The 13,495-nt window shown below is 35.1% G+C and overlaps 1 protein-coding gene across 5 annotated transcripts in view; it reads left to right on the plus strand.

Annotated features, from left to right (window-relative positions):
* LOC106871954 (protein still life, isoform SIF type 1) overlaps positions 1 to 13,495 on the plus strand; it is a 1,491,364-nt gene that overhangs the window by 856,041 nt on the left and 621,828 nt on the right. For all 5 annotated transcript variants that reach the window (XM_052966200.1, XM_052966198.1, XM_052966202.1 and 2 more), the window contains one exon: positions 8,711 to 8,832. In XM_052966200.1, the coding sequence (XP_052822160.1) occupies positions 8,711 to 8,832 (122 nt within the window). The remainder of the gene's footprint in view (positions 1 to 8,710; positions 8,833 to 13,495) is intronic.

Genomic DNA, 13,495 nt, shown 5'->3' on the forward strand with positions numbered 1-13,495 from the left:
CTCCAGTGTCATAGTTTTGGCATGATTTTTACAGTTGGGTGATCTTCTAACATCAATAACTTTACAGGGTGTATTTAGGTGCTTTTTACTTGGCAAGTTAAGAGATTGGGTGGATGCCTTAAGCAGTTGTTGAGAGGTTAAAGTATGATGAGGAGAGTAGGAACAAGTTTGCTGTTTGTAAGGGAGATTCATAATTACCTTGTAGAGAAGATTCATACCTCCAGTTTCACCCATATGAATGAGGGAAACTGCAGTAGGAACCCAAAAGAAGTAAATACAGTGATGACAAGTTGGCAGAACTTATCATGATGTTGACATGCCAAGAGATGTATATGGGATGTATATAATGTGGATACAAAAGAATCAAGGAGAGTGGTGAGTCAGGATGTAAGATAGTTGGAGGAGAGTGAAATTGATATAAACCTGTGAAAGAGGTCAGGTGTATATAGGAGATGAAGGTTGTGAATGGTGAACAAGGATGGTCAGTATGAGTGTATACAATAAGAATTATATACACTCATACTAATTGAGTTCAGAGAAGAGAGAATGGTGACTAATAATACACAGATGGAAATATAGCATATAGTAACAGATTTGTTTTCATTGCTTACATCTGCAGAATAATATGGGATTGGATGGGGTTGTGTTTGGTAAGAATGAAGAATAGATGTCTATAGAAAATAGCTGAGGTCAGAGGTTACAAGTGGGGGAAACTGAAAAATGGATATGAACAAGGAGTATGTGTGGGGAGTATTGGAAGTAAAAACAAGGAATGGATATCAATAGGAAGTAGCTTGGGTAAGTGACCCAATCATCTGGGTGGAGGTGGGTCTATATTATGTGCATTATGAGTTAGCAACCTGAGTCATAATATGCTAGCAAGGCTGGGCAAGTCTTTCTGAGTACTGTGTAAGGCCAATTATCCTTTGTTATCTCTTATGCAAGTCTCAGCAGCCTAAGATCATCCTTCATCCATCCTACATCTTCATGGATCCTTTCCATTACGTATACATGTGCATGTATATTTAGACTGGTTGGCTGGCAAGTAAGCATGCATATGTACATACTTATCTACATGCATGCATGCATATCTAAAACCTGCCTACACATATACATACATACATACATACATACATATTTACATACATATGCACATCTCCATGTAATTCCATAACTACAATCATATTAGGGCATAACAAATATATTTCAACTTGCCTACCTCATTGCAATGTGTGTCAACACTTTCTCTACCAACTTCTTTATCTGCTCAGATTATATCTCTGATTCTATTTTATGCACTTTTATGCCTCTAACCATACACGCCTCTACAAAGATGACATTATATCGTTCAGCTCCAACTTCTACAGTCAGACATCCTTTGCATTCAGTTTCAATACTCTAAGCAAATATGACAGTTTTCACAAACTAAGATATTTATTCATCATAAAGTGTGTGTATGTGTGTGTGTTGGGGACTGGGAAAAATATCATGACAATCTAGTGTCAGTTACCAGCACTAAAACGTAGATACTACTTACCTACAAGGAAATGTGTAAATACGTCTACTATTCCTTAGGCAAAATGTACAACTAAAGCCTTTACACTTCCTTCAAACGTTAGTCTGAGAATCTTTGTTGACCTCTCATAATGGTCATACATAAGAATGCCACTTAATGAAGGTCGCAAAACTTCCCTTTCAACATCAGAAAATACAACCACTTGTATAAGTTGATTTTATACAAAGCACACGGAGCAGGCATGTCATGCTCATTCACATTCTGATCTGCATTTTTTTCTAAGCAAATATCCAATGTTATAATAACATGCAAACTATAGAGCCTATTTTTCCTTTTCTGAGATGAATCCTATTTCTCTGAACATTGCTATCTTCACCTAAACTGTCTTTCTTTGCTTCTTCCAACTAGTATTTTGTCTCATGGACATCTGCTTCACCCTAGAACAGGGCAAAGTTTCCTAGAAATATATCAGATGTTTTCTTATATAAATTCTACATTTATAAATTTTCTTAAGCTTTATAATCTCAATGAAATTTCACTATATAAAATATCAAATGTTGGTTTTGAAGCAAATGTAGCTGTGTATTATCTTATTAATTATAATGTAGCCTGTTAGTAATTTTCAAGTGAAAAGTGCTGATGTATCTTTTAATAAAAACACTAACCAGCAAATTTGATTTGATATCTTCATATGCTGAAAAAGTCAAGAGTCATATATTGCTGAGTTAGGTCCTCTTGATGATATTTCTTACGTTTTAACTATATCTTAGTCCAAGCCACTTTTGATTCTCAGTCTATTGAATTTTAAGTACATTATAATGGAAGTACCTTTTTGCTGCATGGTTTAGAGCAGTTAGGGTGTTGCACTCATGATTGCGAGATTGTGGTTTCGATTTCCAGACCGAACGTTGCATTGTGTTCTTCAGCAAAACACTCCATTTCGTGTTGCTTTGTGACCATTTTGTCATCTGACATGTGGCACATGGTGCACCTGTACAGGTAATGTCAATTTGATGGAATTAGTGAGCTTATGTGAACACAAACATTTGATCAATATAAACAAATCATTTGTATGGTCTAACAATGAGAGAGTCCGTTCTGGTGACAAAGGGCCTCTCACTCAGAGTAAAAGGCAGACTGTATAATGCATGTGTATGAACAGCCATGCTACATGGCAGTGAAACATGGGCTGTGACTGCTGAGGACATGCGTAAGCTAACAAGGAAAGAAACCAATCTGCTCCAATGGATGTGTATGTCAGTGTGCTTACTCGACAGAGTGTAAGTACCTTGAGAGAAAAGTTGAACCTAAGAAGCATCAGTTGTAGTGTGCAAGAGAGATGATTGCGCTGGTATGGTCATATGGTGAGAATGGATGAGGATAGCTGTGTGTAAAAGTGCCACACCCTAGTAGTTGAAGGAAACTGTGGAAGAGGTAGGTCCAGGAAGACCTGGGATGAGGTGGTGAAGCATGATCTCCAAACATTAGGCTTCACTGAGGCAATGACTTGTGACCGAGACCTTTGGAAATATGCCATGCGTGAGAAGACCCGGCAAGCCAAGTGAGACCATAATCCGAGGCCTCTGCCAGGGTGTAGCCAGCCCACTTATGTGTACCTTTCCTTCATTGGACACTAAACTTGGCTTGCGAAGACCTGTTGAGGCAAGTGAAAGCGAAATTGTGATGGCACCTGTACCAGTGGAGCGCTAAGAGTACCATTCGAGTGTGAGCGTTGCCAGAGCAGCTGTCTGGCTTCCGTGCCAGTGGCATGTAGATAGCACCATTTGAGTGTGATCATTACCAGCGTCGCTTTCATGACACTTGTGCTGGTGGCACTTGAGCAGACATCATCGCGAGGTTGTTGCCAGTGCTGCTGGACTAGATCCTGTGCAGGTGGCACGTAAAATACACCATTTTGAGCGTGGCCATTGCCAGTACTGCCTGACTGGCCTTTGTGCCAGTGGCATGTAAAAGCACCAACTACACCATCAGAATGGTTGGCGTTAGGAAAGGCACCCAGTTGTAGAAACTCGGCCAAATCAGATTGGGGCCTGGTGTAGACATCTGGTTCACCAGTCCTCAGTCAACTCGTCCAACCCATGCTAGCATGGAAAGCGGATGTTAAACGATGATGATGATGATGATGATGATGATGATGATGATATATATATATTGTGGCTGATGCTGGTATCACATAACTGGCACCTGTGCTAGTGGCACGTAAAAAGCACCTTTTAAGCATTGGGCCTCACAGAGACAAAGTGGTCAATACCGGTGGCATGTGAAAAGCTCCATTCGAGTGTTGGGCCTCACGGAGGCAATGACTGAGACCTTTGGTATTATGTCGTACTTGAGAAGAAGACCAATCAAGCCAAGTAAAATCACAGTCATGGCAGATACTGGTGTCACACAAATGGCACCCATGCTGGTGGCATGTGAAAGCACCCATTACACTCTCAGAGTGGTTGGCATTAGGAAGGGCATCCAGCTGTAGAAACAATACCAAATCAGACTGGGATCTGGTGCAGCCTTCCAGTGTACCAGCCCTGGTCAAACTCTTCAACCCATGCCAGCATGGACAATGGACACTAAATGATGATGATGATGATGTGTGTGTGTGTGTGTGTGTGTGTATATTGATTAACAGATAATACTGGCCAACAAATTTTTTGTTGCATTGCTATCAACACTTGGTATTACCTAATTTGAGTGCATAGATTTCAGATCTGAAGTTGGTTATTTTCTAGATGCTCTAACATTTTTGCAATCAAGGTATTTCAAAATCTCAAAATTTTATCTTCATCACATTGACATCATAATCTATCAGGAGAAATATGTGATTAAACTCTTTAAATTAGCTGGGTAATAAAAAAGAAAATGCAGAATAGTAAAAATTTATTCAAGAACACAATTTAAAACACTTTCTGGATTTCACAGGAGGGCTGCCATCAGAAAACCACTACTTTCAAAAGCAAACGTTGCAAAGCATTTAGAGTGGAATAAAAACCTACAGAATTTGTCCCTAGAGCAGTTGAAAAATGTTATTTTCTCGGATGTGTCATCCTTTACCTTATTTCCAACTACCAGCCGAGTATATGTGTGGAGGCAGCCAAAAGAAGCATTTGACCCAGACTGCCTTCTTCCAACTGTTAAACATGGAAATCTGCTGGCCCAATGGCTTCCCTTCATGGCAGAATTAATAGTCAAGACTATTTAAGCATTTTATCTGATCAAATTCATCCAATGTTTGTGGAACTGTTTCCGGAGGGAAATGCAATCTTTTAGGATGATAATGCACCGATTCACACTGCTAAAGTTGTTACTGAATGGCACAAGGAACATTCTAGTGAAGTTGAGCATCTTATCTGGCCATCACAGTCCCCAGATCTCAATATTATTGAACATTTATGGTGCATTTTATAAAAAGGATCATTGGATTCTGAAAGTATTTCTTGACTTCCATCAGTCCCTTGCTCTTGGTTGCTATCCACATTGTCAGATGGAGAAAATCTTTTAAAACCTGGAATTGGTTGCTAATCAGAGTGCAGAGAGGTCGGATTGCTGAGTGAGTACTAAGGACATGAGATTTTTTTTTGTCTATTTTTTTCTTGCCAATACCCTTTGTATTGACAAGACAAAAATAGCAGTCATTTGTGTGCTTCTTCAGTTCTTGCCAGGTCATAAGAATTCTGAAAGGAAAACCCTTATGTTACCATTTTGTCCAGTCATGTAGTATTTCCTCGCAGTTATGACACACAATACATGGAGTCCATTTCTTGTTTTGGTCTCCAAGAGTAAGTCCTAAGCACACTTAGTGCTATATTGTACCTTTGATGAATAAGCATGAAGCATCCACAAATGTAACAGAAAGTATCCAGCTTGTTGGTACATTGATGTCTCTTTGTAGTCATGATCATATCTAAAAGGGAAAGAAAATAATTTTAATGTCTCTGTTGACAACATAAACGTATAAGTAATTAAAATGACTGAAAATGGCTAGAATGCAGAATTTAAATTTGCAGGAAAACTAGAGCATGTAGAACATAATCATTTTCAGATTTTAATTTAGCAGGTTAAAAACAGTAAGAATTAGTAGAAAAAATCTTATGCAATTGAGATTTCAAAAAAAATCTGTTGTCTTGTGTTATTAATATTCTTTTCTTTCTCAATAAATTGTAGACATCTTAAAATTCACAAAGTTGCCCTGATAAAATGTGAAGAAATCTTAACATCTATCTTAATGTTTATGTACATACAAAAGTTGGCAATTGAAGGAAAACATTTCAGAGCTAATTTCTTGAAATTCTTCTCTGTACATGAATTACTTATTGCCTTTCCATCCCCTTTTCAGTCAATTTCAATCTTATTTTAAGGTTCTAGATTCATGGTTTGGAGAGGAACACACTTTCATACACTGTTTAAATCTCAAAATAAGGTTTTTGAAAGAATTCTAACTACTCAGTTTCTAGGAAATTTACTGAACTGATATGAGCTAATGGTTATAGTATTGTTTCATTAAATATTTGGAATAATCTATTATTTGAATTTTTTCATTTGTGTGTGCGCGCGCGCGCATGAGAGAGGGGGAGGGAGTGGGGAGAGAGGATCTCTTTCACCAGAAAGGAGAAAGATTGAGTGAGGAGCTACTGAAACTGTACAAGGACCCTAATGTAAAGTAATGTGCAAAGTAGAAATTAAGATATATTGATAGGACTTTCATTAGTCAAGATTGACCATACAGTTGCATGTGCATGTACTGGCCTGGGTTAGATTTTTTCAGAAGATTAGAGCTTTTCATGCATTCAAGTTTTCCCTCTTGAAGCCACTAATGATATCTAAGATAAAGGTCACTGACTTGGGCTAATACTAGTTGGCATCAGTAACATCACTACTGATACTGTGTCAAATGCAAAGAACCAGAACAGATACTGCTAGGCATCTTATTTGACCATCAAACCGAGACACTAATCTGCTACTCTAGAATGGGGCATTCTTTTGACCCTGAAAAATGGAGAAGTAAAGTTGACCTTGACAGAATTTGAATTCAGATTGCAGGGAGAATAAATACAGCAAGGCATTCTCTCCAATGCTCTAATCATGCTGCCCAGTTGTTGCCTTTATATTAGCAAACTAATCATTTTATCTTGCACAGATGATGTATTGATTGTAAGAAAAAGTAACCAGTATTAAGAATTTGTACATTAGCCAATAACAGTTAATATCTGCTTTGCATAAATACCAAATCATTTTATGCATTGATTATATTCAAACAATGCAAAAATAATTTGCTAATTATTTACAGTTGAAGTTTTTTAATAACATTTACTTTTTTTCTTGGTTTAAATTAACGTATCACATGAAGGAAATGTTATAATTTATATTCTGAATTTATGTATTTGCAAACAGAAGTTAAAATTTAGCCATATCCTACAAATAATTATAGCTTATTAGAACATTATTTAATAAAAATTACAAAGAAAAAAGAAAAATACTTTAAAGTGAGACAAAAATTTAATAAACTATTTTAGAAGTTTTAGTTACATTTTCATCTATGAGATTTAAAATTTTACTTTTCTTCTTGCTTCTTGCTAATTTTGGTTATGGGAAGTGGACATTTCAGTTGCAGATCAATATATATGAAAACCTAATTAGCATTTTTAGACATGTTTGCTAATATCACCTATGTATTAATCATTATTTATACATAAAAGATTTATTGAAATAATGATATTAGACATTAAAAAACACCTAATGAGAATGACATGCCCATTGACAGGTCTCTCGTAATATATCCATTGCTTACCAGGCAACTACATTCCTAATCACAGCAAAGTACATGTCATTCGTTGCGATTTGAGTTTTGCCATTCAATCTATTATTCTTTTTCTATCCCATTTAACTTAGCAATTAAATCTATTATTTATTCAAATTGATCTAATAATATCTATCTTAGATTAGCCTTATACCAAGTCATAATTTCACAACTCTTTTAAAAACAATATTCTCACAATATTATTTTGCCCATCTTGCATAATCCGTTTATTTTTCTAATCTTTCAATGGTATTTTCAGTGCTTTGAATAGGAAACTTTTTTTTTTTTTTTGCATTATCTTTCTTTCTGTTTTTCTTATGCATACAGTAACTTCTATAAGTTCTCTTTATGCATCTAGTTTGCTTTTTGCACATTATTTTGTCGAAATTTTATCCAACTATTTCTAAGGCTTAACATTTATGCCAATGATTAGATTTTCTAAATGATATTGATTTTTACTCTAACCGCTCCTTTAAAATTACAAATCTTTTATTCATAATCAATCTTCTCAAGATTATGTTATATCTCCTGTGTATTGATTGGTTATACTACATACTAAGAATATCTAATCTTACCTTCACATTCTGTTTTGAATAATTTTATGGATCCCGGTTATTTCTTTATGGTTTAATCTTTAATTAACTCTTTATTTTTCTCAGAGCTAAATACTTTCTCAGGTTTCCAACTCATTGAAATCTTTAACTGATTATACTTTATTTAAACTAAGACATTTTTTTACTGAAATTCAAGTCATGTACTTCAGAATTTAAACTTCAAGCAAATCTGTTTCCTTTCTTATTGCATACCTCATGAGGACAATCATTAGGATGCCAATCAAGCTATTTGTAAAGTCAAGGACTGCTCTAGCCCTTTGTCCTCAGTATTGCAGTAAGGCTTCAAAAATATAGAATCATTCATCAATTTGTTTTGTACATCTATTGAATTTGCATTGGATGATTTTTGTTACTCGGAACAATATTGGAATAAAATGAAATTTAAAGTTTAAATCAAAATCATTTTGATAACAATGACAAAATCTATAAAAATATTACCATGTTTTTGCACATTTTTCATAAATGAAACATGCTGACAAACATTTTTGCTATATTTGGCAATCATGCTATGGTTTAAGTTTTTCATCTGAAATGCCACATCAGCTCTTTTGAAACACATAAGTTGATATTTTCAAATGAGATTAAAAAAATAATTCAACTGGAGGTAAGATTTGAAATGTCAAACAACTAATTTATTTAGATGTGTAACTGTTCATTAAAATATGAGTATACCATTGACTTGAACAAAAATTCAAAAGCATCACTAGTTTATTTTATCATAAGAAATAAAATATAATCAGAATTTTGAATTTTTCTTTTTCTTTTTAGGAACTATTATTTGCCCTGCCACAGATTGTTTTGTGCACTGGCGAGATCCTTGGTATGACTGTGAGTGGGGTCTCAATTTCACGTCAGCTCCGGATGCACGGAAATTTAGGGACTGTTGTTCAGTAAGTAAATGCATAAAACATTTTCTGATAATTTTATACATTCACTTTTCCACAGTACCTCTTGCTTTCTCTTTTCTTCTCACTATGTACTTGTAACTGCACATTTACTCATTATGTTTTCTGTTTCTTTAGTCTTGTATTTCAATATTCATAATCTTCATAGGTTACATCATTCTATTTAGATGTATTTACAAGATATGTCCTAAGATCTTTGGGCCAGCATAACAAAAATTAAACCACCTTCAATAATTCTTTGAATTGTTTACATTTTAATGGGATTTTTTTTTAATTTATGTATTTTGAAGAAATACTTTCTAGAGTATATTTTCTACAATTTTTGGATCTCAGCAACTCAGTATGTCATAAAATCAAGAGAAAAAATAATCTGCTAGAATAGTTTAATGAGACAAGTATTGTGCATTATAAACATAAAAAAAGTAATTTACTGGATTCTCATGGACAACTGGGGTCTTTTCTTCTTTTAAGCCTTTTTAGCTTTATCAGTCAACAAAGACAAAGTTTTCTGGGTTATAAAATTTCTACTTTAAATTTTCCATGTCAAAATAAGTGGGATGATTCTGAAAATCTAATTATTTTCCTGAATTGTTGAAATCATTAGGTTAATTCAACGGAATAAAACAATTCCTTGTTTCATAATAGGATCTGAATTCTTGATAATCAACATGTGCTTCTAGAATGGTAGATCTCAATGACACTGTCTAGTAGAATGATGAAACAAAAGACTTTGTATGGTATCAAGAACTTTTGTCATTAGATCACTTATACAACCAATATACTTTAACCTTTATGACTCACTCTATTAACAGCATTTTTCTAAAAGAAGATAAAGCTAACTATGTAAACCAGAAAAATGCAGAATAAGAGAAACTCAAGAAGCATTAATGAATCAACTATAATTTTTAAAAGCTGACACCATACTTAATAATAGATAAATAATAAACTGAATAGCTTTAACAATAGATAAAGCAGAAGAATGTATATGACATTAATCAGCTGTAACCATTGGATTACTTATAGTTACATATATTTACAATTGATATATGAAGTAAGTTGTTATTCAAATGAACTAGAAAGAATATAGGAAAAGTTTTCAGTTTCACTTAAAATTCTAAGCAGAAATTATTTGTTCTTAGAAATTAACATTAAACATATAAGAAGATAATTTAGTTGTTTTTCTAAGCTCAATAAATAGCAGCTTAAAATGTAAAACAATGTGTGTACATGATTGCACACATGTACATACAGATACGTGCACCATCATTATTAATTTTGGTGCAAAGGAAATCAATAGTTTTCACAATACAAAAATCATTATTTATTTAACTGCTTCCTTTGCAATAAAATAAGAGCCAATTTCTAAATACATTGTCAAAGCTCTTTTGTTGAAGATTATATAGTGAATATATATATTTTTCTGATGTGCAAATAAAATATTATATAAGTAAGTAGCATCAGTGTGCAAGACCTGTTATTCTTTTTGCTGTTCTTCATAATAACACTAGCTCTGTTGCATTTACTTAAGATTTATCTCTATCTTTCACTAACACTCTGTTTTAAAAAAGGAACATATTAAATAAAGATTCATAGTATGTAAGGTGCTTCAGTCCTTCTAGTGTTCAAGTTTTCTCTGCTGTAGTGATTGCCTCATGAAAAAGTTATATTGTTTTCTGCAAGGCAGTTACTTCACCAGTGAATATTACAATACTAAAGGTTATTTTAAGACAACTAATCATCATCATCATCATCATCATCATCATCGTTTAGCATCTGTTTTCCATGTTGGCATGGGTTCGACGGTTCAACTGGGGTCTGGGAAACCAAGAGGCTGTACCAGACCCCAATCTGATCTGACAGTGTTTCTACAGCTGGATGCCCTTCCTAATGCCAACCACACGGAGAGTGTAGTGGATACTTTTTATATGCCACCAGTACAGGGGGCAGAGAAGCTGGCATCAACCATGATTAGATGGTGTTTTTTATGTGCCACCGGCATGGAAGCCAGTCAAAGTGGCACTGGCATCGGCCACATTCAGATGGTGCTTTTTATGTGCTACCAGCACGGGGCTCACAACTACAATTTCCAATTGATTTGATTTTGATATTGATGTTGATGTGCGTGACTCAATAAGAATGTTTTGTGTTCTTTGCCAATATAAATATATTATCACTGTTGGAAATTTCACTGCTGTTGTGAATAATGAGGCTAACGTAAGTTACCTTGATTTATGTTGGTAAAGATTTGCTATTTTAATATTCTGTTTATAAGTTGGTCTGACAAGGGAAGTTTCCATGACCATTACAGACCTTCACAGATATCTGTAGGAAAAACACGAGCAAGAAGAGATTTACAGTTTTATGAAATGCTTGCAACAGAATGTATTCTACTAAAGGTACTGAGGACCAAGTGAGGACCAGATGGCATTTTATTTTCACTCACAAAATGTCTACAATTATGATGTGTTACTGGCTAACAACTCAGAGAGGTTACTCAACTAGAGAGAATGGAGAGATAAATTTGAACAGAAATACTCACTCACCTTTACATTGTATCCAAAATAACTTTTGGGAATGAAAAAAGCTATGTATATAATGCTATAGTGTATGGTTACGTATAAATGCTAACCATGTATTTGTGCAATCTTTATTTCCTTTGCAGTTATTGAAAGCCTTTTACTTTTTAGCATTTTCTCAGTCTTGTAATAATCATTAGGTTTTAATAGGAACTAAAAGACTAATCCCATGCCTGAAATCATTATTCATAAATTGCAATACATCAAAAGTTGAATGTGTGCTGTCTACATAAGCTATTTGTGATTCATTCTCTTCAAACATATTAAAGGAAACCAGGAACTATTTAGTAAAATATAGAACTGTTTGTAGGAGCATTTTTGAGGATGAGGAGGGCCTTTGAGCATTTTTGAGGATGAGGAGGGCCTTGAAAGGAACATCATTCTCCAGAAGGTACTTTTCCACTGCTGATCCGAAGACAAGGTTGATTGACTTGGCGAAGAATTGCCTAGTGACCCAGGCTTTAACATTGGCCATCCACATGATCTGCAGTTTCTCCTTCAGGATTTTCTGCGACTTAAACAGTTGTGGGTTTTTGGCATGGTAAACAAAGAGTTGCTTAATCTTTAAGCCTCCACTGGCATTGGCACAAAGGGTGAGAGTTAGCCTATATTTCAAAGGCTTGTGGCCTGGCATTTTCTTCTTTTCTGCATTACGTAGGTTCTTCTGAGCATTTTTTTCCAGAAAAGGCCAGCTTCATCACAGCTGAATATCTGCTGTGTGATGTACCCCTCGGCTGTGATGAGCTGATGGAATTCACACACGAAACCCTCAACTCAGAACTTGCTTCTTCTCCATACCTGTGACACTATGAATACCAGTCCACTTCTTGAAATTATCAAACCAGCCACGACTGACTTTAAATATGTCTGCTGGTGTCTTCTCCATTGATGTTCCTGGGTTCTGCTTGAGGAGATCCGCATACAATGCTTGTGCTTTCTCACAGATGATGGTCTCCATAATTGTATCCCCTGTGAGTTGCTTCTTGTTGATCCACAGGAGAAGCAATTTTTCCATCTCTACATGGACAGATGCACATTTCCTAAAGAGCCTGGAGACAACCTTTGCTATTGTAACGGTCTTGATCTCGTTCTTTTTCTTCACGATGGTTGATGTTTTTCGGTCGTATTCATGTGCTATGTCCACTACACACACTCCTCTCTCATGTTTATTAATGATTTCCTTCTTCATTTTTGTCATAACCAGCTTTTCTTCTTCACAGCACTGTCCTTTGCATTAACTTTCTTAGGACACATGTAGTTATTATAAAATAATAGCAAAAACTGCACAAAACTAAGAGAAACCCTGGGAAAACACAACAGGGATGCTACTACAAGATAAACACGTGAACTGAGCAAACTGATGCTGCACTTATTGGGAGAGCATGTGCAAGCTCAGCGCCAACTAGCGGTTACTTGTATGAAACTCACTTGTTCTGCGGATTTCCACTCATACTTCAAGACAAAACTTCGCACAAGCTTTGGCTCATACAGCAAATTACTTGTACAATGGTACACTTGTACTGTGAGGTTCTGCTGTTTTAGAAATTCTTATTTTTCTAAGTTAAAATAAAAAATAATGATAATAAAATTGCATTTATTTTAAACAAATTATATGCTACTTCTATCATTTTTGTTCTCTCACTTTCTCTATCATTTTTTGATGAATATATTTATCTCCACCCTTTTTTCTGATTCTCATTCACTCATGCCTTTACTTATCTCTCTTAACTTTCCTCTTTCTTTCTCTACGCAGCTCTCTCAGCAATTTGACTTCTCCCACTCACTCTCTGTCATGCCCTCTCAATATATATATATATATATATATATATATATATATTTACTCTTACTCTTTACTCTTTTACTTGTTTCAGTCATTTGACTGTGGCCATGCTGGAGCACCGCCTTTAGTCAAGTAAATCGACCCCAGGACTTATTCTTTGTAAGCTTAGTACTTATTCTATCAGTCTCTTTGCTGAACTGCTAAGTTACAGGGACGTAAACACACCACCATCGGTTGTCAAGCAATGTTGGGGGGACAAACACAGACACACAAACATATACATACACATACA

Source organism: Octopus bimaculoides, chromosome 3, assembly GCF_001194135.2.
Source record: "Octopus bimaculoides isolate UCB-OBI-ISO-001 chromosome 3, ASM119413v2, whole genome shotgun sequence".
In the NCBI taxonomy this organism is placed as follows: domain Eukaryota; kingdom Metazoa; phylum Mollusca; class Cephalopoda; order Octopoda; family Octopodidae; genus Octopus; species Octopus bimaculoides.